At 43.5% G+C, this 26,274-nt stretch overlaps 1 protein-coding gene across 2 annotated transcripts; it reads right to left on the bottom strand.

Annotated features, from left to right (window-relative positions):
* Positions 1 to 4,025: 4,025 nt before the first annotated feature.
* On the bottom strand, positions 4,026 to 25,866 carry LOC134660577 (sorting and assembly machinery component 50 homolog A). Of its 2 annotated transcripts, XM_063516354.1 has the most exons (14): positions 25,692 to 25,866; positions 24,932 to 25,057; positions 24,222 to 24,344; positions 22,287 to 22,382; positions 20,720 to 20,804; positions 19,262 to 19,404; positions 18,317 to 18,409; positions 16,152 to 16,239; positions 13,798 to 13,898; positions 13,114 to 13,194; positions 10,424 to 10,527; positions 10,269 to 10,317; positions 5,619 to 5,739; positions 4,026 to 4,317 (listed from the first exon to the last, which is right to left on the bottom strand). In XM_063516354.1, the coding sequence occupies exons 1-14, from the start codon at positions 25,710 to 25,712 to the stop codon at positions 4,133 to 4,135; spliced, it is 1,416 nt and encodes a 471-aa protein (XP_063372424.1). In that variant the 5' UTR covers positions 25,713 to 25,866; the 3' UTR covers positions 4,026 to 4,132. The 2 variants fall into 2 exon arrangements, with proteins under 2 accessions (XP_063372424.1, XP_063372422.1); XM_063516352.1 differs by lacking the exon at positions 13,114 to 13,194 and having other exon boundaries at positions 13,717 to 13,898.
* Between the last annotated feature and the right edge of the window lie 408 nt (positions 25,867 to 26,274).

Genomic DNA, 26,274 nt, shown 5'->3' with positions numbered 1-26,274 from the left:
TGCCCATCACCCAAATAAATGCCCTTACCAGGATTCGAACCCAGGACCGCGGCTTAAAAGGCAGGGTCTCTACCCACTAGGCCAGACCAGTCGTCGAATTATCAGTTCTGTTAGTTGACAATAGATGTCGCGGCAAACTAAAACTATAATGCTCGACAATTTTTAGCTAATATTATAACCGGTTATATATAATATTAGCTAGAATTCAACTCGTTCCGCTTATAATATTACATAGTTGCAAATAGTATTAGCAGTACATTTTTCGTTACAATTGTGACATCTGGTGTCAAGTAGCGGTACTGCTAGTTCCACTACTTGACGCTAGATGTCGACTACGAAATAACTCGCGTTTTGGTAAGAAAACATGTATGGAGTTACCACTCTTTCTTTACTTATATTTCTCTATGATAATAGAAGTAATAGATGCTGTACCAGCGGGGCGACACTCCTTTCGGGTATTCTCGGCTCCGTTCGGCTCAGCATTGATTCGAGCAATTATTAGGGTTGGCACAACTTGACTTCACTTTGCGTGCACCAGGGATGTTGCGGAGTTCCGGTTCCGTTAAGTCGGAACTTCCGATTGGTATTACACATCCGTTTCTGTTCCGGTTCCGTTACTTTTGAAACGGAAGTTATATCGGATGTCAATGCTTAGCGCGGCGGCCGGACATGAGCGGCGTACATCAAAAACAAACAGGTTTATACCAATCATACGCTCATAGCCCCCCCTTGCCACGTGCTGGACCAATAGGCTACATTCCTACTAGTCAAATCAGCTTCTTTTTTAGAACTGTCAAAACGATTTGCTAATATGGAATTCATATGAAAACGAATGTAGTACTTTTTATATTTCAATCCGATTTATTAAATACAAATTGTGTTTAAAAATAGCTGCTGTCTATGTTTTTCTAATAATTATCTGGTGCTTTATTTCGTGCACGGTTTGAAATAATTTATTTTAAGTACAGGAAACATCCCTATTAGATGTTTTATTTTATTGGTGTTATTAAACTCAAAATACCTACCTATTCGTATGTGTTGTGTAATGTAATGTGTACCTACTGACAGTACCGGCTCAGGCGCCGGATCTGGTTCCGGTTCCGTTTCTGGTTCCGATAAATTAAATTTAAAACATCTGTTTCTGTTTTCGGTTCCGATAAAACCACATTCGTTACATCCCTGGCGTGCACTACCACACTACCACAGACAAGATAACTTGAATTTTGTCAACCCTAAACGAACTCACGACACCTTATTAACTCTAGAACTGTTACTTTTTACAATCCAAAATGGAAATATTATGTTAATAGTGAAATTGTAAATATAATTTAGTTAAATAGTGTAATTTATTGTTATTTGTGTTGTTAGATAAAATAAAACAATTTGAATTAAAACAATAATTTATTTCAACAACTATCACATCACTATTACAACTGCTCTGAAAACACATTGAAAATAAACCTGCTTTTATATAATATTATCATTTGGAGTAAACCAAACTGTATCCAAATTTCACCTCTGTTGCTTATACTTTAAGGTCTATATTTAAATGGACTATTTCATTATAGTTGTCAATAGAGATGGACAAAAAATAAATTATTTTTTCCATATTAGTTTATTTCGAGCATGCTCATATAATTTATGATTAATAAATTTTAAGATTTGTTTGTTTGTTTGTTGTTGTACTAACAATTATGGATCGTATGGATTTGAAATAAATAAATAATTGAAATTGAAAAAATAAACATTTTATTTTATACACTAACTAAATTTAGTTTTTAAATATTTAATTTTTAGTTAGTTATTATATAATGATGTTTTAGGATAGTTTACTGCTGTTTTCGATCGTTACGACCTGTAAATAACAACAAATTAAATGTAAATTGTTTATTTTCTTAATACATACATTCTACAGTAGAACTATATTTTTACACAGTAAACTTTGTTTTTTTATACACTTGATTATTACGTAAGTTCATTTTAATTAAAATAACAACTCAATATTACTTTATTTACATTTTTGCCCACTGCTATTGACGAACTATATTTGATCCTCTCAAATTTCATATTTGAACCTGCCCTGTCGACAAGATTTTTAAAATGGTACCGTCTGGTGTTTTCTAATACCGGTACTGACCAAAAGTACCAATGATGTGAAAAAATCTACAAATGATATATATTTGTACAGTCGCCATCAGATATATCGGAGCGGCTAAAGCGCTCACAAATATCTGAACACGCCTCTATTGTCAAGGCGTTACAGTGCGTGTTCAGATATTGTGAACACCTTGGCCGCTCCGATATATCTGATGGCGACTGTACCTATAAAGGCAATTTTATTGTAGTGCGTTGTTAACTTCGTCATTTTACAAGTAGGTACAGTGGGCCAAGAAAGTGGTCTACCAGTTTTGACATAAGTTTCTGCGAGATCTAACGATCGCTAAGGTTGACAATTGTCACTGACAAAATATTACAATCACTGACTTAATATAAAAGAAATAGACACACAAAGCAGAACAAAAACGTCAAGAAATGTGGATCCCAATGACGTTTCGCACCATTTGCATTGATGATAAAAACGCTTACGTAAATTTTGAGTCAAGATAAATGTTTCGTACAGAAAAGAGCTTAATGTCGTAAGCATTAAGTGTCAAATTTGCAAACATAAGTACCAACACTGTTAAAAAATTTAGTCCGATGGCACTACGTAACGTATGTACGTCAAACAACGTCAAACGAGAATAATGAACGAATGGAGTCACTTTGGTACACTTTAATATGTATTACTGTACAGGAAAACCAATTGAAGTAATAAATAAAACAAATTTAATTTAATCGGGAGCTCAAATAAAATTAATTCGTGGTTCAAATTCAAACAAATCGTCTTTAAATAATAATTTCCTTGAAATAAATTCTACTTATTAAATAACTGTGTATTTAAGATCTACATTTACTCATAGCGCGGGTGCACGGGGACATTTAGATACTGATTGGATTTTTTTTATAAAGTCTACCTATACTTTATAAAAAAAATCCTGTGGTTGTCACTGTGTTCCGACAGGTTTAGCATTTACAGTTAGTCGATATAAGCCCTTATTGGTGGTGTATATGTCGGAAACAGGGAAATGGGCCGAACACACAAGTGCCGTTTTGCCTTGTTTAAAACTGCATCACCCCTATCTCTTGCTATAATTAAATAGCAGTCCACTTTGCACGTCGCATAGGTTTTCTTGGAAATCTTGAATTTAAACATAATATTATTTCTTATGAATTCCATATAAAAATATAAAAAAATATTGACCTCACATCGACTCATTAGATTTTTGTTCCTTAACATCCCTTCTTTGGTACTAACAAATTAATTTATTCAAAACCATAAAATTACCACCAGATTACATAAATTATGTAATGCTATCCAAAGAACTAACCGAAAGAAATACATTCCATCCTTTTTCCTTGTTTTATCATTGTTATTTTTACATATTTTAACGGCACATTTCGTAATTGTTGACAACTTCACATTTGAGCGTTTCAAACAAGACTAAACGAAAAAGTAATGCATGATCTGTTTTGACATCACTTTTGTGGGGCCATTTTTGGCGGCTGATTGGGTATCCAGTTCTTATACTATATCAATGATTACAATCGACCTTGTCTCATGACGTTCAAACGAACCTCACCCGTAGGGTGGTAGACCACATTTTTGGCCGACTGTACATAATTTTACTGAGATGCAGATATTTGAAAGAAATCGTATTTGACTATGATATTGACTGCTATAGAGTTTTGACGTATCGGCATCAGAGCGCTTTGATATATAACGATCACGATTTCGAAGATTCGCGCAGTAGGTACCTGTAACAATGTTGGATAATTAATTATTATACCCTCGTAAGACCCATACCATTACACTGGCCAATTTCTGAGTCTCAAAAGCCACGTGTGTGAGTGTGCACGTGTGCGCGTGTAGTTGTATTTGAGCTCGAGGCGCGCCACCCGGCCCGTCTCAAGGCCACGCCGGCGTGTGTGTGTGTGTGTGTGTGTGTGTGTGTGTGTGTGTGTGTGTGTGTGTGTGTGTGTGTGTGTGTGTGTGTGTGTGTGTGTGTGTGTGTGTGTGTGTGCACTCACGTGGCTACAGGAAGTCTGCGCCCACTCCGAAGCTGATCCCCGGCTGGGCGATGTCGCCGCTGCGGGCCAGGATGGGCGCGCAGTAGTTGAGCTCGAGCCTGGCCACGCGGCCCAGCCGCAGGGCCACGCCGGCGCCGCACGACACGCGGACGGCCGACAGCGCCTCCCAAGGGGACGCTCCGGACTCCTCTGTCAACAAAAAAAACCGGTCAAGTGCGAATCGGACTCGCCCATGAAGGGTTCCGTATTTAGGCGATTTATGACGTATAAAAAAAAACTACTTACTAGATCTCGTTCAAACCAATTTTCGGTGGAAGTTTACATGGTAATGTACATCATATATTTTTTTTAGTTTTATCATTCTCTTATTTTAGAAGTTACAGGGGGGGGGGACACACATTTTACCACTTTGGAAGTGTCTCTCGCGCAAACTATTCAGTTTAGAAAAAAATGATATTAAAAACCTCAATATCATTTTTGAAGACCTATCCATAGATACCCCACACGTATGGGTTTGATGAAAAAAAATTTTTTGAGTTTCAGTTCGAAGTATGGGGAACCCCAAAAATTTATTGTTTTTTTTTCTATTTTTGTGTGAAAATCTTAATGCGGTTCACAGAATACATCTACTTACCAAGTTTCAACAGTATAGTTCTTATAGTTTCGGAGAAAAGTGGCTGTGACATACGGACGGACAGACAGACGGACAGACGGACAGGCAGACAGACAGACATGACGAATCTATAAGGGTTCCGTTTTTTGCCATTTGGCTACGGAACCCTAAAAAAACCGGTCATGTGCGAGTCGGACTCGCGTTCCGAGGGTTCACGGAACCCATTGTAAAAAATTGTACGGACATTAGTCAATTTTTTACAATGTCTTTTTTATGTGGAACGTAAACATAAACATATTTATTTATCTTTACAAATTCAGGTTAATTACACACAATATTATATACAATACAATAACTTTACAACGTGAATGAAATGTTCTAAAAAACCCGTAGGGGTCGGATCAAAAACTAAGTAATTAAGTGCGACTCACGCTTGACTGCACGTTTCAAATAGGTTTTCCTGTCATCTATAGGTAAAGAACTATTATGTGTATTTTTTTCAAAATTATAGACCCAGTCGTTTTGGAGATAAAGGGAGGGGGGTGGGGGGAATGGTCGGACAGACAGACGCCGCACAAGTGATCCTATTGTAGTATCTTCAATAAAACACCTGTTAGACTTGTTCTTGTGTTTATTTTAGTAATAACTTTCTTCTTAATATTATTTACAATGATCTTGTTATACAGCACATCCGTCTGTCGTTATTAGATAGGTAAGAGAGAGCTGTCAAAGTGACAGCTATAGATAACATAATTTTAGGAGTGCGTTCCTAAATGTCACTCCGCTACACCTATAAGGGTTCCGTTTTGCGAAGCCGGGGCGGGTCGCTAGTTTCGTATAAAGAAGAGTAAGGAGGAAGGAATATATGTGTACTAACCTGGGGAAGCGAGACAGCCGCCGGTGAGGAACACATGGGACCTGAAGAGTTCCCCTAGTCCGCTTCGCCCGGGTCGGAAGGGGAGAGGGGTGTACAGGTGCACGCCGCTAGCCCAGTACATCTAACACTATACATCAGACAGAGACAGCAACAGGCACGGTACCTGGGGAAGCGAGACAGCCGCCGGTGAGGAACACGTGGGACCTGAACAGTTCCCCTAGTCCGCTTCGCCCGGGTCGGAAGGGGAGAGGGGTGTACAGGTGCACGCCGCTAGCCCAGTACATCTAACACTATACATCAGACAGAGACAGCAACAGGCACGGTACCTGGGGAAGCGAGACAGCCGCCGGTGAGGAACACGTGGGACCTGAACAGTTCCCCTAGTCCGCTTCGCCCGGGTCGGAAGGGGAGAGGGGTGTACAGGTGCACGCCGCTAGCCCAGTACATCTAACACTATACATCAGACAGAGACAGCAACAGGCACGGTACCTGGGGAAGCGAGACAGCCGCCGGTGAGGAACACGTGGGACCTGAACAGTTCCCCTAGTCCGCTTCGCCCGGGTCGGAAGGGGAGAGGGGTGTACAGGTGCACGCCGCTAGCCCAGTACATCTAACACTATACATCAGACAGAGACAGCAACAGGCACGGTACCTGGGGAAGCGAGACAGCCGCCGGTGAGGAACACGTGGGACCTGAACAGTTCCCCTAGTCCGCTTCGCCCGGGTCGGAAGGGGAGAGGGGTGTACAGGTGCACGCCGCTAGCCCAGTACATCTAACACTATACATCAGACAGAGACAGCAACAGGCACGGTACCTGGGGAAGCGAGACAGCCGCCGGTGAGGAACACGTGGGACCTGAACAGTTCCCCTAGTCCGCTTCGCCCGGGTCGGAAGGGGAGAGGGGTGTACAGGTGCACGCCGCTAGCCCAGTACATCTAACACTATACATCAGACAGAGACAGCAACAGGCACGGTACCTGGGGAAGCGAGACAGCCGCCGGTGAGGAACACGTGGGACCTGAACAGTTCCCCTAGTCCGCTTCGCCCGGGTCGGAAGGGGAGAGGGGTGTACAGGTGCACGCCGCTAGCCCAGTACATCTAACACTATACATCAGACAGAGACAGCAACAGGCACGGTACCTGGGGAAGCGAGACAGCCGCCGGTGAGGAACACGTGGGACCTGAACAGTTCCCCTAGTCCGCTTCGCCCGGGTCGGAAGGGGAGAGGGGTGTACAGGTGCACGCCGCTAGCCCAGTACATCTAACACTATACATCAGACAGAGACAGCAACAGGCACGGTACCTGGGGAAGCGAGACAGCCGCCGGTGAGGAACACGTGGGACCTGAACAGTTCCCCTAGTCCGCTTCGCCCGGGTCGGAAGGGGAGAGGGGTGTACAGGTGCACGCCGCTAGCCCAGTACATCTAACACTATACATCAGACAGAGACAGCAACAGGCACGGTACCTGGGGAAGCGAGACAGCCGCCGGTGAGGAACACGTGGGACCTGAACAGTTCCCCTAGTCCGCTTCGCCCGGGTCGGAAGGGGAGAGGGGTGTACAGGTGCACGCCGCTAGCCCAGTACATCTAACACTATACATCAGACAGAGACAGCAACAGGCACGGTACCTGGGGAAGCGAGACAGCCGCCGGTGAGGAACACGTGGGACCTGAACAGTTCCCCTAGTCCGCTTCGCCCGGGTCGGAAGGGGAGAGGGGTGTACAGGTGCACGCCGCTAGCCCAGTACATCTAACACTATGTGAGTACATCAGACAGAGACAGCAACAGGCACGGTACCTGGGGAAGCGAGACAGCCGCCGGTGAGGAACACGTGGGACCTGAACAGTTCCCCTAGTCCGCTTCGCCCGGGTCGGAAGGGGAGAGGGGTGTACAGGTGCACGCCGCTAGCCCAGTACATCTAACACTATGTGAGTACATCAGACAGAGACAGCAACAGGCACGGTACCTGGGGAAGCGAGACAGCCGCCGGTGAGGAACACGTGGGACCTGAACAGTTCCCCTAGTCCGCTTCGCCCGGGTCGGAAGGGGAGAGGGGTGTACAGGTGCACGCCGCTAGCCCAGTACATCTAACACTATACATCAGACAGAGACAGCAACAGGCACGGTACCTGGGGAAGCGAGACAGCCGCCGGTGAGGAACACGTGGGACCTGAACAGTTCCCCTAGTCCGCTTCGCCCGGGTCGGAAGGGGAGAGGGGTGTACAGGTGCACGCCGCTAGCCCAGTACATCTAACACTATGTGAGTACATCAGACAGAGACAGCAACAGGCACGGTACCTGGGGAAGCGAGACAGCCGCCGGTGAGGAACACGTGGGACCTGAACAGTTCCCCTAGTCCGCTTCGCCCGGGTCGGAAGGGGAGAGGGGTGTACAGGTGCACGCCGCTAGCCCAGTACATCTAACACTATGTGAGTACATCAGACAGAGACAGCAACAGGCACGGTACCTGGGGAAGCGAGACAGCCGCCGGTGAGGAACACGTGGGACCTGAACAGTTCCCCTAGTCCGCTTCGCCCGGGTCGGAAGGGGAGAGGGGTGTACAGGTGCACGCCGCTAGCCCAGTACATCTAACACTATACATCAGACAGAGACAGCAACAGGCACGGTACCTGGGGAAGCGAGACAGCCGCCGGTGAGGAACACGTGGGACCTGAACAGTTCCCCTAGTCCGCTTCGCCCGGGTCGGAAGGGGAGAGGGGTGTACAGGTGCACGCCGCTAGCCCAGTACATCTAACACTATGTGAGTACATCAGACAGAGACAGCAACAGGCACGGTACCTGGGGAAGCGAGACAGCCGCCGGTGAGGAACACGTGGGACCTGAACAGTTCCCCTAGTCCGCTTCGCCCGGGTCGGAAGGGGAGAGGGGTGTACAGGTGCACGCCGCTAGCCCAGTACATCTAACACTATGTGAGTACATCAGACAGAGACAGCAACAGGCACGGTACCTGGGGAAGCGAGACAGCCGCCGGTGAGGAACACGTGGGACCTGAACAGTTCCCCTAGTCCGCTTCGCCCGGGTCGGAAGGGGAGAGGGGTGTACAGGTGCACGCCGCTAGCCCAGTACATCTAACACTATGTGAGTACATCAGACAGAGACAGCAACAGGCACGGTACCTGGGGAAGCGAGACAGCCGCCGGTGAGGAACACGTGGGACCTGAACAGTTCCCCTAGTCCGCTTCGCCCGGGTCGGAAGGGGAGAGGGGTGTACAGGTGCACGCCGCTAGCCCAGTACATCTAAACAGAGAAAGAGGCAAAACACTTTTATAAAAAAAAACCGGACAAGTGCGAGTCGGACTCGCCCACCTAGGGTTCCGTACTTTAATAATAATAACGTAACGTTTCAGTGAACGGTCTAATAGCGAAGAGTCTCGACCAACATCTTGAGAGACTCTCGCTAGGTGGTTGGATCAAGGGTCAGATGCAGAAGGCGGTGATCTTGGACACGGCGCGGATAGTCCGCCGGTTCCTCTCTCTGCAGCCCTGACCACCGGCAGCTTGGGCCTTGCCCCGCTGCTGGCGGCACCCTAGGTTAGGTTTTTTATAATATGTTTATAAGTATTTTGTATTGTTTTTGTAAGTGTTTTTGTATTTTATTTTTATATCCATATTATAAAATAACCTAACTTAAGACCAAAAATAAATAAAGAGAATAATAATAAATATTCTTAATTGTGCACCATACAATTAAAAATACACAGAAATTAAATACAGATTAAAAGCTAGGTAACAACAGGCGGTCTTATCGCTAAGAAGCGATCTCTTCCAGACAACCTTTCAGTAGCAGGAAACTAAGGACTAACAACATTGAACGGGTAGTGCCGATATACTTTGTTATAGCGGCAACAGAAATACATCATCTGTGAAATTTTCAACTGTCTAACTATCACGGTTCATGAGATACAGCCTGGTGACAGACAGACGGACAGTGGAGTCTTAGTAATAAGGTAATTGTAGTGGCTCCTCCGGGCTAGTGTCAGTCTGTCTGTCTTCTCACCCGGCCGCCTAAAGCGTGAGCATCGGTGTGGGGCCCGGCTCCTCTGGACCTGAATCCTCGGAGTATTGTGGGTCCTCCAGGCTAGTGTCTGTCTGTCTGTCTATTCACCCGGCCGCCTAAAGCATGAGCATCGGTGTGGCCGGCTCCTCTGGACCTGAACCCCCGGAGTGTAGTGGGTCCAGGCTGGTGTCTGTCTGTCTGTCTACTCACCCGGCCGCCTAAAGCATGAGCATCGGTGTGGCCGGCTCCTCTGGACCTGAACCCCCGGAGTGTAGTGGGTCCAGGCTGGTGTCTGTCTGTCTGTCTACTCACCCGGCCGCCTAAAGCATGAGCATCGGTGTGGCCGGCTCCTCTGGACCTGAACCCTCGAAGAGTAGTGGGTCCTCCAGGCTAGTCTGTCTGTCTGTCTGTCTACTCACCCGGCCGCCTAAAGCGTGAGCATCGGTGTGGGGCCCGGCTCCTCTGGACCTGAACCCTCGAAGAGTAGTGGGTCCTCCAGGCTAGTCTGTCTGTCTGTCTACTCACCCGGCCGCCTAAAGCATGAGCATCGGTGTGGGGCCCGGCTCCTCTGGACCTGAACCCCCGGAGTGTAGTGGGTCCAGGCTAGTGTCTGTCTGTCTGTCTACTCACCCGGCCGCCTAAAGCATGAGCATCGGTGTGGGGTCCGGCTCCTCTGGACCTGAACCCTCGAAGAGTAGTGGGTCCTCCAGGCTAGTCTGTCTGTCTGTCTACTCACCCGGCCGCCTAAAGCGTGAGCATCGGTGTGGGGCCCGGCTCCTCTGGACCTGAACCCTCGAAGAGTTGTGGGTCCCCCGAGGAAGAAGTGGTCAGCGATCTCTGTCCCGAAGACATCGTGGAGCACGCCCGCAGCGCCAGTCACCTGCAACACCTGGGGAACAAGTTTGAGTTAGATCTAGGAACATGCTGCGACATAACACCAAGGTAAAACACCAACAATACTGGTCTAACCTAGGCACCTGCAGGCAGGCGAAGGAAGCCCTCCCGACACTCAACCCCAATCTGTCACGGAGGCTGCGACAGCTGAAGAGACCACAGCTCCGGCTTATAGCTGGGGCCATAACCGGCCACGCCTCATTTAACAAACACCTACTAACCCTACGTGTTACAGATAGCCCCCTCTGCAGGGCGTGCATGGAGGCAGAGGAGACAGCCGCCCACGTCATTCTCGAATGCCCAGGGGTGGCAGAATACACAACACCTCGGCTCACCGGGGTCGCTCCCAGAAGTCGTCGGCAACGTCAAGGGTCTGCTAGACTTCCTGGTAGAGCTGGGTTGGCAGGAATAGGCCGCCAACCCATCACGCAAAATAGGCGCAATAATGTCGAGTTGCGGAAACCAAGCCCGCGAATACCTATATAACCTAGATCTAGGATAGGAAGCCTGTTGTCGGCACTCCCTATGGTTGACACCCTACCCATTTTTAGCTAGCTAATATAGAGGTCATTAGGAAACTCACCACATTCTCTAATGGTTGACAGCTAACAATGTTTTTTTTTTATGATATAGGAGGCAAATGAGCAGACGGATCATCTGATGGTAAGCGATTACCGCCGGGGTAAAAGGGGTTGTAAGTGCGTTGCCGGCATTTAAGATGGGAGTACGCCCTTTTCTTGAAGGTTTGAAGGTCGCATCGGTCCAGAAATACCGCAAGCGACAGTTCATTCCATAGTTTAGTTGTGCGAGGCAGGAAGTTGACACACACCAATGGTTAACATCTCATCAATATTTGGCATACACCAATGGCGGACACTAGGGTTTGCTCCCGGGAAATACCGGTACCGAAAGTACCGGGAATTCCCGGGATTTAGAGCCAAGCAAAGAACCGGGATTTTAAAATTAAAATCCCGGTACTCCCGGGATTTTCGGGACTAAAATTTCCGGTACAATATTTGACTGCTTTCTGTTACTTAGCATGAAATATCATGTTTTATAAAGAAAATAAATATATTTTATCAATCTAAGGCTGATGGTAATACTTTTACGGCTGACCACTACATTAAAATAAATTAAAAAAAGTCAATGGGTTTGACAATGCCGACAATATAAAATTGCGTAATTTGATACTTTAAGTTAAGGGCATAAATGTTTGTACGATAAATAATTTTATACGAACAATTAGTTATTTCATATTTGTATACTAACTAGAAGCAAAAATAGAGACAATTTTGTAATTAATAAAATAATACTTTTGATTCAAATTCAAACACGGTATAAGAAACTCACATAATAATAATAAAATAATCGTCCCATAGAAAATTTGAATTTCGCGCCTTTTTTACTGACAAGATTTGGTTGACCAGCTATATTTAAAAAATATGATGATATTACTGAGCCACAATTCAGTTTTTGCCAAGCAACAAAGATAGTAAAAATATCATGTAGTTTAGGAACAAAAAAACAAATTATATTAATGATTGTGTGACTTAAAGACACATATTATGGTACAGAAGAAGTGTGTACCTTCACTGTGCTACTTTTTTATTGTTTTAAGAAAGATTCGTGGTCGTTTTACGCTTTTTTTTACTGAAAATTGATGTGAAAACTGATTTTTGAAGGCAGTCCCGAAAGTACCGAAAATACCGGGAAATCCCGGTTCCATTTTTGCCCGGTACCGAAAATCCCGGTTCTTTTAAACAGTACCGGTTCTGCAATCCCTAGCGGACACCTCACCAATAGTTGACATCTCACTGACATATCACCAATAGTTGACACCTCACCAATATTTGGCACACACCAATGGCTGCCACCTCACCAATAGTTGACACCCCATCCTATAGTTGACACCCCACACATTTAGCTAGCTATATAGATTATTAGATAACTCACCAAGTCACCACATTCTCGGCCAGTCGTGATTGGTCTGAGCCTTGAGTTCGCTCCTGAGAAGCGCGACCCCGCCGCCCAGGCCGGCCACCTCGCTCGAGAACTGAACCCACGTCCCGCGGGTAGGAAAGACGGGCTCTCGATGGTCCACCGACAATATGTGGGGTTGACTACCCTATTGTCGGTACCCCACCAATGGTTGTTTATGTTGACTCCTACCAATGGTTGACGCCCCTCCAATAGTTGAGACCTACCAATGGTTCGCACTAACCAATAGTTGACACCTCATCAATATTTGGCACACACCAATGGCTGACCCCTCACCATTAGTTGACATCTCACCAATAGTTGACGTCTCACCAATAGTTGACGTCTCACCAATAGTTGACATATCACCAATAAATGACACGTCACCAATAGTTGACATCTCACCAATATTTGGCACACACCAATGGCGGACACCTCACCAATAGTTGACATCTCACCAATAGTTGACACCTCACCAATAGTTGACACCTCACCAATAGTTGCCACCTCACCAATATTTGGCACACACACCAATGGCGGACACCTCACCAATAGTTGACACCCCACACATTTAGCTAGCTATATAGATTATTAGATAACTCACCACATTCTCGGCCAGTTCGTGGTTGGTCTGAGCCTTGAGTTCGCTCCTGAGATGCGCGACCCCGCCGCCCAGCCCGGCCACCTCGCTCGAGAACTGAACCCACGCCCCGCGGGTAGGAAAGACGGGCTCTCGATGGTCCACCGACAATATGTGGGGTTGACTACCCTATTGTCGGTATCCCACCAATGGTTGTTTATGTTGACTCCTACCAATGGTTGACGCCCCTCCAATAGTTGAGACCTACCAATGGTTCGCACTAACCAATAGTTGACACCTCATCAATATTTGGCACACACCAATGGCTGACCCCTCACCATTAGTTGACATCTCACCAATAGTTGACGTCTCACCAATAGTTGACATATCACCAATAAATGACACCTCACCAATAGTTGACACCTCACCAATATTTGGCACACACCAATGGCGGACACCTCACCAATAGTTGACATCTCACCAATAGTTGACACCTCACCAATAGTTGACACCTCACCAATAGTTGACACCTCACCAATATTTGGCATACACACCAATGGCGGACACCTCACCAATAGTTGACACCCCATCCATTTAGCTACCTATAGAGACAATTAGATGACTCACCACATTCTCGGCCAGCTCGTGATTGGTCTGAGCCTTAAGTTCGCTCTTCAAATGCGCGACCCCGCCGCCCAGGCCGGCCACCTCGCTCGAGAACTGAACCCACGCCCCGCGGGTCGGGAAGATCGGCTCGTCCCGGTGGTCCACCGACACGATGTGGCGGATCACCGACTTCATCTGAGGACCTGGTTCAAAAAATAAGTAGATAAGTCATATACAGGGTGGATTTTCTTTTTGGGTCAGTGAGGGCAGCTACCAGATCCCGTGCTGCTACGAGAAAACGGTCTTAGAAGAGATCATTCATCATTCCTATTGAGGATCAAAGGGGAGCTTTTGATCCTCAATAGGAATGGGATCGATTGGCATCAAAAAAAAAGTTTGTCAAAAATGACCTTTTTCTCACACCCTGTATGTTTTTTCCAAAATCTGTAAAAGCCAATCTTCATTAATTTGAAATCGAGGGAAGGTCTTCTAAGACCGTTTTCTCGTAGCAGCACGGGATCTGGTAGCTGCCCTCACTGACCCAAAAAGAAAATCCACCCTGTAGATGGTCAACCAAATCTTGTCAGTAGAAAAAGGCGGCAAATTTGAAAAATGTAGGCTCGAAGGGATACCGTCCCATAGAAAATTTGAATTTCGCGCCTTTTTCTACTGACAAGATTTGGTTGACCATCTATAAGTCATTTATTCATAAGGCAAATTTACACGTTATATAAATAGAACATATTTACAATATGCCGTTAACAATAAATAAACTCAAATTGAAATAAAGATAGTTTATTCAAGTAGGCATATTACAATGCGCTTATGAACGTCAAATAAAGCTACACCGGCTCCAACCCTACACCTCTGCCCCGAGAAGATTTAAATCCCCCCTCAATTGGAGGAGGGTATCCCAATATGGGACCGGCAGCAAAATCGGCGGGACACATCGTTTCAAAACATTATTACATCTGATAGGTTATAGGCAGGGCTCGGAACCGGTATTGAAATACTGGTTAATATCGTTCCAAAACCGTTATATTATTTCGTTCATAATAAAACAGGTTAATTGATGGAACGCGAACTAAACAATTACGTTCTCTCTCCTAACCGGTAAGAAGAGAGGACGGAATTTTATGGTTCGCGGGGAACGATATAATACCGGTTACGCTTGGCTTTCGGAAACACTCGGTTAAACTCGTTGTCATACGTGAAAGAGATAGCTATACTTACTCGTTCTATCTCGCTTCGATATTTTCAATTTAACCGGTTAATTTCGTTCCACAAAAACGGAAGGCGAACGAATTTGGCATAAGTAAATCAGTGTCACAATAGAACAGTTTTTTAACCGGTAACCGCAAACGGCAACGAAATCCTTTTTGTTCCCGGATGAATGAATGAAACCGGTTTGAAAAATAAAACGGTTTCCGAGCCCTGGTTATAGGTTTTCGCGGGCTTGGTTTCCGCAACTCGACGTCTTATTAATGCGCCTAATGGGTTGGTGGCACTATTCTTGCAAACAACAAATAATAGTATTTTATGCAACCGTTGTTTAAGAGAGGTCAAAAAAGGCGAGTGGCGTGAGTAACAATTTGAGGCGAACCCGAAAATTGTTATTAGACGTCACGAGTATTTTTTGACTCGGTTAAACAACGTTGCATACAATACTTTTTCTACGACCAAGCACTTACTTTGAAATAAAATTGTAAATTTAACAAATATTTTTCATTCAAGAAGTAGCAAATATGGAGGGTACGGGCGGGAAAAGAATGAAACAAATTAAAAAAAAAATGTCTATGGTTCACTTATTTGTCAGAGATGACCTTTAAAATAAGGTTGGCAACACTGTATTCCATTCAATACTTTTTAAGTGGTCATTACACGAAGTATCGTAAAATCGCCAAAAAGATACTGCGTGTATGCACAAATACTTTTTTGGGGAATAGACTAAAGACTTGTCTTGACAACTATAAGGTAGGGTTTTAAAGGTGTGTGCACCAGGGATGTTACGGAGCTCCGTTTCCGTTTCCGTTAAGTCGGAACTTCCGTTTGGTATTACACATCCGTTTCTGTTCCGGTTCCGTTACTTTTGAAACGGAAGTTATATCGAATGTCAATGATTAGCGCGGCGGCGGGACATGAGCGGCGTACATCAAAAACAAACAAGTCATTCGCTCATAGCCCCGCTTGCCACGTGCTGCAGTAATTAGATGTTCTGGTTTATCCGTGTTTTTGAATTTAAAGTACCTATTCGTACTGATAGTACTGACTCAGGCTCCGGTTCTGGTTCCGGTTCCGTTTTCGGTTCCGATTCCGTTTCTGGTTCCGATAAACTAAATTTAAAACATCTGGTTCCGCTTTCGGTTCCGATAAAACCACATCCGTTACATCCCTGGTGTGCACGACCCTTTAAATGACAAATAAAAGTACGGGAGTAGAAAAATAAATATGCTGACCGCTGCTCTCTCTGATCTTGAAGCTGGTGGTCTTGCTGAGCACGGCCGTGTCGCGCACCACGCCCTCCCACTGCAGCTGGTGCTTCGTCTGCGAGTTACACTTATACTTTACAACAGCGGTCGGCAACCGGCGGCCCGCGAGCATCCCTGGCCTATTTTGTATGTAATATCATAGAGAAAAAAATACATAGAGTGCTCACTCCATACATCAGTTTTAGTACCAAAAAGACTATTAGCATCTAGCATCGAGTAGCGGAACTATCAGTACTGCTACTTGACAATAGATGTCGCCACCGACCGGAAAGTCTTATGCTGTTGAGATAAGACTTTCCGGTCGGTGCTACATCTATTGTCAAGTAGCAGTACTGATAGTTCCGCTACTCGATGCTAGATGTAGACACTGAAATTAATAGTCTGAACTGATGTATGGAGTGAGCACTCTTGTCTTACTATATTTCTCTATGGTTATACCGTAAAATGGGGTGAGTAGGCGCAAAACTGACATTCAAACCTCGATAACATTTTATTTTTACATATGCAAACTGAATGGTGTATATAATAAGTGTTCCGGACGTTTGTATTTTATTTATTATTTATTTTATTTAAACTTTATTGCACAAAATATATACAACAATGTACAAATGGCGGACTTAATGCCAAATGGCATTCTCTACCAGTCAACCATAGGGCTAAACAGAGAAACCTTCAATTGGTGCAGAGAGAGAAAATATATTGAGTGAGTTAAAAAAAGCAAACTATACTTATAAATATACTACACATACTTATATACTTATATTTATTTTAGTTTTTATCTTATTTTGGGTAGTTCCATTTCATAACTTTGACGATAAAGAGGAAACCCCACCTCACCCCGTAGTGCCTCGTATTTGGGGTGAGAGGGCTTTTCATACAAAGGTGATTTTGGAAGATTGATGGATCGATTTTTTTTATTATGCGTATTACTATAGCTCCATTTTAAATTGGAATACATTATTTTTGTAGCAGTAGCCTTAAAATCCCTTCTCACCCCCCTCTCAAACCTTCTCTCCCCATTCATAACCCAACTCTCCCCGCGAAACCTACTCACCCCATTTTACGGTACTTTACAACAGCGGTCGGCAACCGGCGGCCCGCGAACCTCTCACTTGCGGCCCGCGAGCCTCCCTGGCTATTTTGTATGTAATATTGACAAACGACAACATAACATAAGATCCAGGAGTACTCTCTAGGATAGCGCGGCTCTTCTAACTTTAGTATAACAGATAACTGCGACCAAACCGTACCCGCACAAGATGGCGCCATTGCTGTCAGCGCAGGTAAAGATAAGATAACATAAGAACTAAGATACCGCGGCTCTTCTAACTTTTGTATAATGCGACCAAACCGTACCCGCACAAGCCCAGGACGCCACTGCTGTCAGCGCAGGTAAAAATAACATAATATAAGATCCAGGAGTACTCTCTAGGATACCGCGGCTCTTCTAACTTTAGTGTAAGTCATAAATATTAACAAAGTGCAGCCCGCGTCAAGTTCGTTAGCTACTATGTGGCCCTTGGCTGCTAAAAGGTTGCCGACCGCTGCTTTACAATACAATACTCTTTATTGCACACCTCACATACACGTAGTTTACAATAAATGTACAATAACATAAACAAAGACAATAGAGGTAACAACGGGCGGTCTTATCGCTCACAAAATAAATAATAATATTAACAATAATATCTGGGAGACCGACCTTTGCTCGGAAAACATAAAATCTACATAGTTAGCAAGTTTTATTGAATGACACTTCAGTAAATTCATCATTCAGAAACAATTTCAATGTGGCGGTTTGTTTACAGAGTTATAGTTCGTTTTTTTTAGCATTAGAAAGAACTTGAAAGAAGGTAAGCGATTTTGACATGTCTTTTAATTGAAAAAAAAAACACTTTTTAAAAATCAATAACTATTACTTATGAAAGCAGAAGACTATAAAAGATCGTATTAGACTCATAATTGTTACATATTTACCGTAACTTATTTTTAAAAAGTATTTTTAATTAAAAGACACATCAAGATTGTTTATCTTATTTCTCATGCTAAAAAAAAACGAACTATAGCAAGTTCCGTAGAATGACACTTTACGTGTGTGTAACTGTGTAGTACTAGTTTAAAAGGATACTCACCGCGGGTGAAGTGTTAAAGGCCACCCCGAGCAGCAGGCCGCGATCGAGCAGCCTGTAGCCCGACCACGGGTACTCAGAATTCTGCTGATACACCTGGAACACACAAAAACATCAACATTTTACGAAAAACATGTACAGTCGCCATCAGATATATCGGAGCGGCCAAGGTGCTCACAATATCGGAACACGCACTCTAACGCCCTGACAATAGAGGTGTGTTCAGATATTTGTGAGCGCCTTAGCCGCTCCGATATATTTGATGGCGACTGTACAATCATCTGCAGAGAATACTAATGTTTAGTCGCAGTTATTCTTAAGTTAGAAGAGCCGCGGTATCCTAGAGAGTACTCCTGGATCTTATGTTATATTATCTTTACCTGCACTGACAGCAGTGGCGCCCTCTTGTGCGGGTAAGGTTTGGTCGCAGTTATACTAAAGTTAGAAGAGCCGCGGTATCCTAGAGAGTACTCTTGGATCTTATGTTATCTTATCTTTACCTGCGCTGACAGCAGTGGCGCCCTCTTGTGCGGGTAAGGTTTGGTCGCAGTTATACTAAAGTTAGAAGAGCCGCGGTATCCTAGAGAGTACTCTTGGATCTTATGTTATCTTATCTTTACCTGCGCTGACAGCATTGGCGTCCTGGGTTTGTGAGGGTACGGTTTGGTCGCAGTTATACAAAAGTTAGAAGAGCCGCGGTATTTTCGATCTTATGTTATGTTATCTTTACCTGCGCTGATAGCAGTGGCGTCCTGGGTTTGTGAGGGTACGGTTTGGTCGCATTATACAAAAGTTAGAAGAGCCGCGGTATCTTGGTTCTAATGTTATGTTATCTTTACCTGCGCTGACAGCATTGGCGTCCTGGGCTTGTGAGGGTACGGTTTGGTCGCATTATACAAAAGTTAGAAGAGCCGCGATATCTTGGTTCTAATGTTATGTTATCTTTACCTGCGCTGACAGCAGTGGCGTCCTGGGTTTGTGCGGGTACGGTTTGGTCGCGGTGATGCTGAAGTTCGAAGAGCTACGGTATCCTAGAGAGTACTCGGATTGGATGCGCTCCCCGCGGCCGAGCACATTCGGCATCTTCACTCCTGCAATATTAATTAACTAGATTAATCAATGATATTATAATTAAAGATACAGCCGAGCCGAGAGCCGCGGCAAAGACTAGTGTAGTATAATCAGCAGTGATCGGGGATTTCTATGCCACTTGGGGTGAATGACCTCAATCATTATGCTAGTATGGATATGCCGCGGGATTCCGGGATTCGTGTGCGATATAGGAGAGTGTTTTAGCATGTTACTGTTAATCAATTAATCATGAATTGCATATATTATTAATTGAAAATTTGAAATTGAAAAATTGAAAACTTAATAATTTTTTGAATAATATTTTTTCTTTAAATCATAACCAACACTGTTTTTTTACAGTCCTTTATTTTATAAACGAATTACCAACACCGAAATAGCGTTTACTTTTCGAACAGTTTTGTTCCTATCGCGGGCCAAGTGGCATATCCATATTACCATTTCGACTTTATATCCCGCGGTGTGGCATAGAAATCCCCGATCACCGATAATCAGGTCGAGCACGAGGTTGCCTTAGATCTAAGACACGGTGGTGTTGATGCCCACGATGCGGGACAGCTCCGCACCGCTCCACAGACGGAGCCGCGGGCAGAGGCTAGTTGACCGAAGCGTAGCGAAGGTCTACGTTTTGACTCGGGCATTTTGCTTTTGTATGTCCGGATGTTCTCCTCTACAGGTCGCAATTCTTAACCGATTTTCGTGAAATTTTGTGACTGAATTCTATGACTAAATAAAAATTTTTTGTCGATCCGGTTTTTGGAAATTTTTCAAAATGGCGGAGTCGTGATAGCTCCCGCCTAAACAAATAGTCGTATCGGTATCATAAGAGTTTTTTCTTTTTGAGATATGTTTATAGATTAAATGGCCATAAATTTAGAAAATTTGTATCGCTGGTTTTGACGGTATTTAGATATTTAGTTTTTACTTGAGAATGAGTAGCTATACTGGCGTATGAACTATAATGGCGTATTTTGCAAACGTTCGCTTTTTTTGTTTGCATCGGCAGGTCCCTGGTTCCATCCCCAGTAATTCTACATAACTTTTTGTATTTTTTTATACTTAAATTTCTTATAGTTGTTTTTTATTTTATATTTTTATTTTGAAAAAATGAAAAATTTCGTATTTTTCATTTATCAAGCGCGGGTTAAGTGTATTCTTTTAATTTTTGTTTGTAGCTTTATGTAGTTTTCAATTTTTTGTTTATATATACCTATATTTTAATTCTTATTTTTGCCATACATTTATTCAGTTTTAAGCTCTGCTCGCGAGGTCTACAGCCCACAGAGCCACTAGTGTGGTATAATCAGGTTGACTGACCTAGCACGAGGTTGCCTTCGTTCTCGGAGACGGTGGTGTTGATGCCGCCCACGATGCGGGACAGCTCCTTCACTTGAAACGTCACCTGAAACAAGTTCACCACACCTACTATACACAGACATGACATCCTCTACACTGAGCATAGTAGCGCTACCCCCTCTGCCACAAATATAAATAATAATAATAATAATAAAGCCTTTTTATTTCCCAAATACATAATTTACAACGATTTTAGATTTTTTTTTTTTTTTCTTAATTTATAGGGACCCCTCTTGTAGGGTATAGGCCTCCTCCAGATTCTGCCACCTCGTTCTGTCCTGGGCTGCTGGGCTGGGCCACAAATATACGGTAGTTTTACTCCATCTTCGAGTCAAAGTGTCTTTGTGTGACGTCCGTGTCTTTGAACGGACCAATCACGGCACGGGACTCGCTCACCTCGTCCCTCGCCCCCCCGTATTTTTGGCAGCATCGGTTTCATGAAATAATTGCTCTAAACTCCGTCTAGAGGATTCCTAGTCTATGCTACTATATCTACTGTATTTCTCGAGCAAGTTTGATGAAGGATATTACGGCCATAAAATCATGTTTCGGCCGTAGTTTCGGTTTCGGCCAATAAACGGTCGTACTTTTCGGCCGGGCCGAAACTTACGAAATGGTGTTCGTATTATTTTATTTTATTTTATTTAAACTTGGGAAACAAACAGGCAAAATAGTACAACAAGATAATTAATTTAGACAATACATAGCCAAAACAGTTTCCACTTATTGGCTAGGTGCGAAGTCGGTGGAGGGGGAAGTGGCGCTGATCGTCACAAACACAGGTAATCTTATGGAATGTCCGCCATGAATACTAGCGGCAGCCGCTTGAACTAATTTTACTCCATAAGATTTAACGTAGAAAGTCCGCCAAAATGACGGCAGCACCAGTCGTGCACCTAGCGAATAACTAATAACATTTATGTTTGCTCAGAAAGGACTTAACTTTTAGGTTACACATATTATTATTAACAACGCATATTATTTTTAAATTAATGCATTACATATTATATTATGTACATAACAAAAACAGAGTATATCCTAAAACCTTAAAATTTATGTTTACTAACTTAAGTTTACTAAATTATGAAACTAAACTATGTGACAAAGACCAAAAGTTGGGGAGCAAGTAGGACAACAATATTTATGTATACAGAAATTAATTGCTTTATTAGAAAACATAATTCCCCTAATGAGGGCGCCGCTGGACGGTCGACGGAGTCTTAATATGTGTATAAACAAAAGCGGTTTAATGTCATTTTTTCAACGATTTTAATAAGTCTACAAAAGTTTCAGTTTCGGTTTCGGCCGAAACTAGAGCCAAAGCCGAACCTTCGGTTTCGGTAAAAAAACACGTTTCGGTCGGACACTAGATATTATATTACATAGCGTCGCTATACTTACTCAACCTCATATCTGCAACAAGCGTTCGATGGAAACGTCGCTTTTCTTTCATTCGGAATACGGGTGTTTTTGTCACCAAATGAGTATTGCAGATACGAGGTTGAGTAAGTGTAGCGGCGATAGGTACCTCGAGGCCCTCGGGCGTGGCGCCGGGCCCAGAGGACACGTCGATGAGGACGGCGATGTCGCGGAAGCAACCCATCGCGTCCAAAGCGCGGCGCACCTGCAACACGACTAGGCTAGTTTATGGTGCATACCAGGGATGTTACAGAGCTCCGTTTCCGTTTCCGTTAAGTCGGAACTTCCGTTTGGTATTACACATCCGTTTCTGTTCCGGTTCCGTTACTTTTGAAACGGAAGTTATATCGGAGTTATATTAGCGCGGCGGCGGGACATGAGCGGTGTACATCAAAAACAAACAGGTTTATACCAGTCATTCGCTCATAGCCCCGCTTGCCACGTGCTGCAGTAATTAGATGTTCTGGTTTATTCGTGTTTTCGAATTTAAAGTACCTATTCGTATGTGTTGTGTTGTGTAATGTATATCTACTGATAGTACTGACTCAGGCTCCGGTTCTGGTTCCGGTTCCGTTTTCGGTTCCGATTCCGTTTCTGGTTCCGATAAACTAAATTTAAAACATCTGGTTCCGCTTTCGGTTCCGATAAAACCACATCCGTTACATCCCTGGTGCATACACACCGATGTTCACTTTTGTGAGGCGACATAGTCACATTAGGGTATAGTCCGTAGATTTGAAGCTGGCCCCGAACGGCTTATCCTTTGTGTATTGTTAAGTCAATCGGCACGTGCCACTCTCTGCATAAAAAACAACGAGTTGCACTCCGGGAGTGCCGGCAGAAGTGAAAACTCAATGACTAGTCCAAAATGTCTGCAGCACTATCTATAATTGAGGTTAACGCCGTCTAGCGTTATTTCGTCGCATTACTTGAAACCCCTAAGCACATCACTGTTAGTACTAGAGTTACATATATTAATACCAGTTACAGGGAAACTCACTAGATGGCATTTAAATCAATAAAGAAAAACCGGCCAAGTGCGAGTCGGACTCGAGCACGGAGGGATCCGCACCATCAACAAAAAATAGAGCAAAACGAGCAAAAAAACGGTCACCCCCAAGTACTGACCCCGCCCGACGTTGCTTAACTTCGGTCAAAAATCATGTTTGTTGTATGGGAGCCCCACTTAAATCTTTATTTTATTCTGTTTTTAGTATTTGTTGTTATAGCGGCAACAGAAATACATCATCTGTGAAAATTTCAACTGTCTAGCTATCACGGTTCGTGAGATACAGCCTGGTGACAGACGGACGGACGGACGGACGGACGGACGGACGGACAGCGGAGTCTTAGTAATAGGGTCCCGTTTTTACCCTTTGGGTACGGAACCCTAAAAACTAAATGATATTGTAACATTTTTTCGATCAGTGACCGTAAGACGGACACGTGATCTCTCGCGAGTTTAACATTTTTTCCCCACCTCAAAAAGTGCACAGCGCCGCTAAAGAAGTTTTCACTTCAAAAATGGTTCAGTCACTTTAACTGGTTATTGAATTACAACTCCTATGGAAATTGCAATAAGATTCAAAATGAATTCATGAAAAAATAATTTGCAGTTTCTTGTCTGGCAGGGACCACTCAAGAACTACGGATACTGAGTGCCGGCGAGTCGAACGCTACAGAACCAGTCTAAAATGTGTCATCGAGATGCGTAACAAAGGCGCGTTATCGGAGAGCGCACCTACACTGGTTTGTTGGGCGCTGGACTAGCGGCACGTGCGGTTTTACTTAACACTAATAGACAAAGGATTAGCCGTTCGGTGCCAGCTTCAAATCTACGGACTATAACATACCTTAATACTTATTGTTGCACAGTGTTGATCCACAGTTGCTCCACAAAAGCTACAACTGCTGGTCAAAGCTTGCTTTTATTATGAAAAACTTCGACAACGGGGTATTTGGTAGAATTGGTAGCAAAGCTTTAAGGGGGCGTGTAAGTTCATAGTGTAGAACAATACTGTCTGCCTGTGCATGTTAGCTGTACCTTATGTGCGCGCAGTATGACGTCCTCAAAGTCCGTGGCGTGGAATAAGTCATCCACCGCTCCCCGGATCACGTCATCTTTGGTCCGGTTGAGACCGTCTACGTGGACTCGGTCAACTCGCGCCTGTAAATAAAAACTCTTTTGTCAAAAATTACATTTCTAATTTAGCTTGCAAGATTTGACCCAAACATACATTTACATACGAACATTGCAAGTAAAATAATTTCTTGTAAAATGCCTCCCATAAATAAATATTACAGGACCAACATTGTCGCCAGCTGCCGCATAACATGAATCATGAGGGGTGGGGGGAAATGACCGAACAGGATAGTCTAATGTATCTTTCAGTAGGAGTAGCAGCGAAAGCGCTAATATTTTTTGTCCTTGCCACAGTCTCACTTTTTTTTTTTATTCCCCACTGTTAGTTTATATGGATCATGGTGGGCAACAAATAAATTCGACCAATCATAGTGTCGCATTGCGTATGTTTTGTCCCTCACGTGGGACTCCTATTTTAGGATTAAAGAAATAATTAATCTCGTAAAATTAAAACGTATTAATATTTATTCCGACATTAAAAGAATATCTTACATTACACAATTAAAGTGACACCTAGGTATATCATTGACTTAGCGGCCTGCTTTCGCAGGCGGAGGTAAGCAACGGAAAAAGGTTCGCTACACATCTATGCCGCATAAGAAGTATCTTACCCGCACACCGCCGAGTTTGATGCTGGGCCGCTGGATGATGGGCTCCTCCATCTCCAGGGGCTCGTCAACTCCGAACTCGAACAGGTTACTGCCCAGGACCTCATTGTCACCCTGCCCGTGCTCCGCCTGCAACAGATACAGGGTTCGAAAGGATAATTATCAATTATAGTTATCTTGATAATTATCAATGATAGTTATCGTGATTTTTATGCCTGATAATTATCTGGATAATTTAAAACCACGAACAGATATTTAGTTTACAAGACTGTCATCCTTATTTTTAACACTTATTGCAGGTTTAGCGATGTTTACTGTTGGCAACTGTTATTATGTAGCCCTCGTTTTTGCCAGGAAAAGTTTTAAGTATGTCTGCACCCCTAGCACATGATTGGCGCGACAGTATCTCGCGGCGAGATAGACCCGTCCCTCTTTTAATAATTAGAAAAAAGACGGGTAGTCTATCTCTATAACCCAGCTGGTCTATCTCTATGTATCTCGAGTCGATGTCCTAACAAACAACACATAATTTCAGCATCTTATACTTAAAATAAAATGGGCTTGTCAGATATGTATACATGATAGGAATTAGGATAGGGACAATACGTTGAGAGCACACGATTCACGTTTGAAAATGCACTTTTAACTATTCCGGTTACTATTATTGTTCTAGCAAATAAAACATTATTTTAGAACACAATTTGGAATTTTAAATAACCTCGCAAATTTCTTTTAAGAATATATCGACTTATATCAACGTTACCTTTGCGTGTACAGTTCCCATGGTGGAATTTTTGAACAGTGTACTATTTACGAACGATTAAACTGGTCGTGTATTTATTTTGGTAACATAAATTTTTGATTTTGAATTACATAAATATTGCGAACTTGACACAGTATCGGCGGAGACACATGGCAATACTGATCGCTGTCAACCTGAAAAGTTTTAAAGAAAATAAATTAGACAACTAAATTAATTCGATTTTTTTTATATATTTTAAAAATTCAATGAATTTTATTTTGTGTTAACGAACAGTTATTCAAAGCAAAATGAATAACGATTAACACAACTTGAAAGTTATCAGCTGATTTATTTTTGAACTAAAATAGCAATAATGGTAACATTCCGTTACACAGAAAGTTACAAGCGTGTACTGATATTTTAGTAGGTTTTTAAATATGTTCACAATTAATAAACTTCTCTAAGGCAATTAAGATATTTTAATATTAATTTAAAATAACAATAATCCGTCTAAATTCTTGAACTAAAACTCTAGTTCTCGAGCTGTTCTAGAGACAGGAATTCCAAAATATAAAATTGCTGGCGTGCTTAAACTGAAACGCAA

The sequence above is a fragment of the Cydia amplana genome, chromosome 27 (genome assembly GCF_948474715.1).
Source record: "Cydia amplana chromosome 27, ilCydAmpl1.1, whole genome shotgun sequence".
Taxonomy (NCBI): Eukaryota; Metazoa; Arthropoda; class Insecta; order Lepidoptera; family Tortricidae; genus Cydia; species Cydia amplana.
This window is presented reverse-complemented; position numbering and strand designations above follow the sequence as displayed.

Bases quoted from the DNA above. Each gene is read 5' to 3' on its own strand.
- LOC134660577 (XM_063516352.1), bottom strand. From the start codon at position 25,712: ATGGGAACTGTACACGCAAAG. The intron at 22,383-24,221 runs GTACAGCTAACA...GTCGTGTTGCAG, and splicing joins TCATACTGCGCGCACATAAG to GTGCGCCGCGCTTTGGACGC. The intron at 18,410-19,261 runs GTAAAGATAACA...TGTGTGTTCCAG, and splicing joins CGCCACTGCTGTCAGCGCAG to GTGTATCAGCAGAATTCTGA.